The sequence below is a fragment of the Acyrthosiphon pisum genome, chromosome A2, assembly GCF_005508785.2.
Source record: "Acyrthosiphon pisum isolate AL4f chromosome A2, pea_aphid_22Mar2018_4r6ur, whole genome shotgun sequence".
In the NCBI taxonomy this organism is placed as follows: Eukaryota; Metazoa; Arthropoda; class Insecta; order Hemiptera; family Aphididae; genus Acyrthosiphon; species Acyrthosiphon pisum.
Window position 1 is genome coordinate 76,085,637 of NC_042495.1, and position 6,103 is coordinate 76,091,739.

Consider the following 6,103-nt stretch of genomic DNA (forward strand, 5'->3'; position numbering starts at 1 on the left):
GATGTACAGTGAATACATATTTACATAACAATATTCAATAGTAATTACTTATGAGTTATGACTATTAAAAAATAGTACTAATTAATTGCAGCTACTCAATAGTAATTATTCATTATATAGTTAAGTATATTATGTATTTGTGTCACAAACTGACAACATAAACCTATAGTCTATACCTATACTTATCTGTAGTGTCAACTGATCGACTGACACAAAATAAGGAATAATAGCACTCAATCTTGTATTTGTGTTATTAAATATTATTTTTGTGAAAATAAAATCATAATACATATAGAACACAATAATAATTTATACAATTATAAAAATAAGCCGTTTCTTATAAATGCCAAATGTGAAATGGCTATAATGATTTATAACGATGTAATGTATAAATATTTCGATTCAATTTAATTATCAGAAATATAATGTTATACCTATTCTAATGTAAATTCTAAATATAGTACTAACTAATAAGTTTTTTCAAATTGAACAGTTTTTGTTCAATACTAAATTATTTATAAAACTTGTATAGGAGCGTATATAACTCATTAGTCCACGCTATAATAGATATCATAGGAAACGTTCTGCGAAGGTACTTAGATATACCTATTTAGAGGAATCAAATTAAATAATAACTATTCTCGTGATTTACCGTGCAATTGGACATGTCAAATGTCAAAACAATTGAAAACTGAATTGTGGCAAGTTAAAATTATCTTATATATAAATATATAAGATTGATTGGTAAACATAATAATACCCGCATTATACATATATTTATTTTTTTTATAAAATAGGTAGGCAATAGGTAGGTACTTCATAATTCGAAAGTCGAAACTGTAACGCGTTATTTTATAGAAATTACTTATCAAAAGTAATTTCCATTACATTTTCGTTACTTGGATAAAATTCTAATGAAATTACGTAACGCGTTACTTCCGTTACGTAACTACCCAACACTGAAAAAAATGTATCAAAATTTGGTTTATTCTACAGAACAGCATCATTATTCCCGTAGATCATGTTTTTATGTACAATATTACATTGGCACCGGTCGCCTTAATAAGAGTAATAAAAAAAAAACTAAACTTGATCGTATAGTTCCCTTTAAATTTTTTTTTAACATGATCTACGGGAATAATGATGCTGTTCTGTAGAATAAACCAAATTTGATACATTTTTTTTATTAGGTATATGTGTTACTAATGAATTTATTAAATTCTGATTTTTTACATTTTTAGTACCATCCTATACGGCTATACCTATAGTATCCTATAACGATACCAACTTATTTTTCCATATAAAAAATAACCTTTTTAGTGTAAATTATTCATTTATATTATTGTAAATTTGTAATTGCCATTCAGATAATTTAGATAGGTTATCAATCAATTCAAAATTTTGAACAGGTATTTTTTGAGTTTTTAATACTTACTAATAGTTTAACATAATATATAAAACAGGTGTAACATTTAGTGTTATTGCTCTATATACTTAGACTCGGACATTTTACAATTTACAAATTATAATATATTTATTATTGTTATTTAATTGTAATTATATACCATAGACTTGATAATTAATCTAAATTTGTATACAAAAGATACATACCTATAACCTATATTAAATTGAAAATCATTTTTGTACAATCCACTATAGGCCAGATTATAGGCACCTACAATAACTAAATATAGTACCTTAGTCAGTATTTACTTTAAAGTGAATGATTGGAATTCCTTGTCAAATTAATCTTTGACCTTTGTACAAAATAATTTAACTTATTATTCATAAAAGAAACAACAAAAAATAAAACGTTAGGTACGCAATACGCATTAATTTAATTTTATGAATAAAAATGTATTCTTAAAAAGTAAGAACGTAAACTTGTAGTAAACAAAGTTATTATTTCATATTTTTATAAGTAAGCGGTTAATAGTACATATAATATTACTAATATTAAACAGTTAAAATATAATTTCAAACTAACCAAAATTTTAGTAAAAAAATTGATAATTCAGAAATAAATAAATTAATTAATATTAACATAAATAATATAAAACTTTTTTATGGTGGATACTATTTTGATAATAATGCTCCTTAGTCCTTAGGAACTTGTTACATACAATTTTGGGGTAAAAACAAATGTAGCCTATTCCATGGTAGTATAGTCTACAACTATTTTTAGCTATACGTGATAACTAATATCTCATTAATTTATGATTTTTAAAAAGTTCAATATGTGGAAAGAGGACTTCAGCTTCAAGCACCCCCCCCCCTTAAATCCACCGCTGTGTCATGTAACAATAATTTTTATAAAAAAAAAAAACCATTGGTAATTAAAAATTTACTAAAAACATTAGTGTAAGATACTTGTATTCTTCTTTTATCTACAAAATAAAAATGAAAACTATGTATTTTATATTATTATTATTAAATGTTTATAGTTTTATTGTACATATTATAAAATTTGTACACACATTTAATATTGTAAAGAGTGTTAAGTATAAATTAACCATATAAATTTCTTGTCTTAAGAATTATTACTAAATAGCATAATATTAAAAAAACTTTTAAAAATTGTATAGTTGTCCTTTTAAATATCAAAACATGAATAGTAAATTTAACTAAAAAAAATATATAAAATAAAATTGAAATGCCTCGACAAGATAAGTAATGATAGTAATATTAAAAAAAAAATACAAAAAATAAACTTTAGATTTATAAATACAATATTGGAGCACAACAAAAAAAAGATCAAGTCAAGCTGCATTTATATTATGTAAGTCGGATACAACTTTTAATTTAAAAACTGTTGTTATAAAAAAAAATTACAAATTCAAAATTAAATTTATGTTTGATTACAAGTAGTTCTAGTAACTGCAGAAGATCCATCCACAAATTTTGTTCTAAACAATACATTAGCATTGCTGAACATACCGTCTTTGAGCGATACTACAATAAATTGGGATTGTTTAAAATGTTGCTTCAACATTTTCCCTATGTTCTGGGTGTGGGAAAGATCTAAAGCGGCATCTACTTCATCCAAAATGTAAAGAGGAACTGGGTTGAACAACAACATGGCTAAGACTAAAGACAATGCAACCAAAGAGCGTTGGCCACCACTTAGTTCTTCTAAACTTTCCTTCCATAGTCCGTTAAATGCAACACAAATCTCTAAGCCGGCTGTAATGTCATCTAAATTTGTTTGTTTTAAACGTGCTTGGGCACCAGGTAATACGCTACTGAATATTTTTCCGAACTCTATATTCACACGATTTGAAGCATGTTGTAAATGAAGACGTTTTTTCACTTCTAGTTCTTCAATTATTTCATTAATTTTAATTTTATCCTTTACAATTGTTTCCAGTTTCTTTTGGAGACGCTTATACTCTTGAATATGTTTGTGAAAGTTATTCAATTTACCCGGATCTACAACTTTTGCTAATTGATCATATCTAGCTTGCAGTTCATTAACTGACCGATTGCATTCCTCTGTGAACAAATAATATATAATTAATCAAACCATTCAACAATCTTTAGAAAAATAATTATTCAAATTTCAAAATGTATTGATCAAAAAGTAATTTTATTCATTGAACAAACCTACAAAATATATACCTAACACCAAACACTTATGCCACTTATAGTGTACTTTAAGTATTTTTTAATTAGTAATTAGATTTGGGAATATTTCTATTAAAATATCTAGATTACTGAAGTTCGCTTTACATAAAATTTGATAAGACCTTATAAGGACGCTACACGTATTTGTTGTCTCTGTCTTACAAATGTGTAGCATGGAAAATTTATGCTTAGCAGATCAAGTTTAACTTTGTTAGTTTAAAAATTAGAATGAATTGACCCATATTGAAACTTCACGGAAAGAACTTGTGTTTGTAAGCGGGATTTTTATAAGAACTCAATTTTTTAGCAAGTTTTGCATATTTAATATAGTGCAAATTAAAAATACTCATAATTCACTTAAAACCTGAATTATCGTACAAAACCCACAGACAAAAACAGATAATGTTCTTACCATTAAATCTCATAATAGGTCAATTCACTCTAATTTTAGTAGCTAAACGTGTTCTGCTAAGCGTGAATTTGTTATGTTACACACTGAAAGACAACTACTGTGTGTGTAGCATCCTCTTAAAATAAAAAGATAAAGAAACTGCTCATAACGACGTATGTATACCATATTAAATAATGTACATATTTAAAAACATGCGTTTAATCCACACTAAATAATAATAAAATAACATTCAGCCACGCGTAAGGAATTTTAAACCATTTATTTTAAATGTATATTAGACGCCAGATGGCGTCAAACATGTTGCTGAATGATACTTATGACGCCAATTGGCGTCAGTACGCAGTGAACCTGTTAATATTAAATATTAAAAATATATTATATCTTTAAAAAGCATGATACTGCATGATTTACAATTTTTATGACTTAATTTTAAAATTAACAAAGAGTCTTACTTATTAATTATTGCCTATTTATTAGTATTTATTAAATATCCTAATCATGTTTGAATTGTCAAAGAACTTACAATTTTTTTAACTAAATTATTAATAATAATACATTTTTAATTAACTTAAGTTTTTAATTCAGGGATGGAAAACATTTTTTAATGAAAAATATTCAATAATACAGACAAAAATTAACAAAAAATAAATATACTAATAATAAATAAAACGATAACAAAAATAAAAAAAAAGTTAAAAAACGAAATCAATACCTAACAAAAATAGGAATAATTAAGCCAAAATGTTCTTAATCTGTATTAAAAAAAATAAAACAAAAATTGATAATTAACACGTTCACAGTCAAATAAGATAATATCTTTGCTTAGACTATAAATGAGACATAGTCAATAATTATTTCTTTCTTATGAGATTTATAGACAGATTAATTTCGACAATTTATTATGTTTCTTCGGTTAATTTTAAGCGATGTCTGATGGGTCAAATTTTGAGTATTAATCAATTTAATCTATTAATTTTAGAGGTTAATTAATTGTTTATTTGAACTTATAATATTTTATATAAAAATTTGAGAATTCATTTTAATTTTTAAATATCTATTGATAATTTTCTTAGTAAGAAAATCTGCTTAGTAAGTATTTATTTCAGATTTTTTTTTAATTTACCTGTGTTTTGTAAAGTAAGAATTATAAAAATATTATAAACATTACATGAAAATTTGAATGAATAATATAACACTAAGTGACATAGTATGAAAATATTTGGTGCAAAAGGTCCAAACTAAAATTTATCATTGTAAAAAATACTGCCAGTATATTATGCAAATCTTACCAGATTTAAAATTTGTAAAATCCATTTTAAGTGCCATTTCTTTTTGTTCTTCAGGCAATCTTTTATCAATATTCTCAAATTGTTCTTTTGCAGTTAATGATCCATTATTCATTTTAGTTATTTCTGAAGAAAGCTCTGCCAGATTAACTTTACTAGTTGAAATTTCTTCACTCAACTTCTTGTATAAATATTTATGTTCGTGCATCTTATTAGAATTTTGCATTGCAATTTCTTTCTGACTTTCATATACTTTAGATGCTTCCTTACATTTTTCATCAGCTTTATCTAGTTTAGACATCAATGTGAGTAGCTTTTCTTCAAGTTCCTTTTTTTCAACATTTAACTCAACCAATTGATTTTCTTCTTCTTGCATCTGACCAGTTAAATCTTTAATTTCAAGTTCTAATTTGTTGTAGTTATTTTTTTTCCCATCATATTCTGTTTTGTTTTTTTTTATTTTTTCTAATATATTTTTTCTAGTTTTTTCTGCATCGCTTAACTGTTTTTTTAGAATATTCTCAGCATTTTTCATTTTGTTTTCTAAGTCTTTAATTTTTTTTTGTAAGTTTTTTTCATTAGCTTTACCTTCAACTAACTTAGACTCCAGTTCTGCTATTTGCTGATTAATTTTATTAAATTCAGTAACTTGTTGATGAGGTTGTCCTAATTGTACGTCTGATCGAATTTTGTCCAACTCCTCTTGAACTATAATTTGTCGATCTTTTAATTGTGTAACTTTTTCCGGCAAATTATGCATAGCTTTGCAACTATTATCAAC

The 6,103-nt window shown here is 25.1% G+C and overlaps 1 protein-coding gene across 1 annotated transcript in view; it reads right to left on the reverse strand.

The window, feature by feature from the left end:
- Positions 1–2,426: 2,426 nt before the first annotated feature.
- Positions 2,427–6,103, reverse strand: part of LOC100166400 (structural maintenance of chromosomes protein 2) — a 13,032-nt gene continuing 9,355 nt past the window's right edge. Inside the window, exons 4-5 of the mRNA XM_016803930.2 lie at positions 5,326–6,103; positions 2,427–3,492 (exon numbers count right to left, since the gene is read on the reverse strand). Of these exons, the coding sequence (XP_016659419.2) occupies positions 2,849–3,492; positions 5,326–6,103 (1,422 nt within the window). The 3' untranslated portion in view covers positions 2,427–2,848. The remainder of the gene's footprint in view (positions 3,493–5,325) is intronic.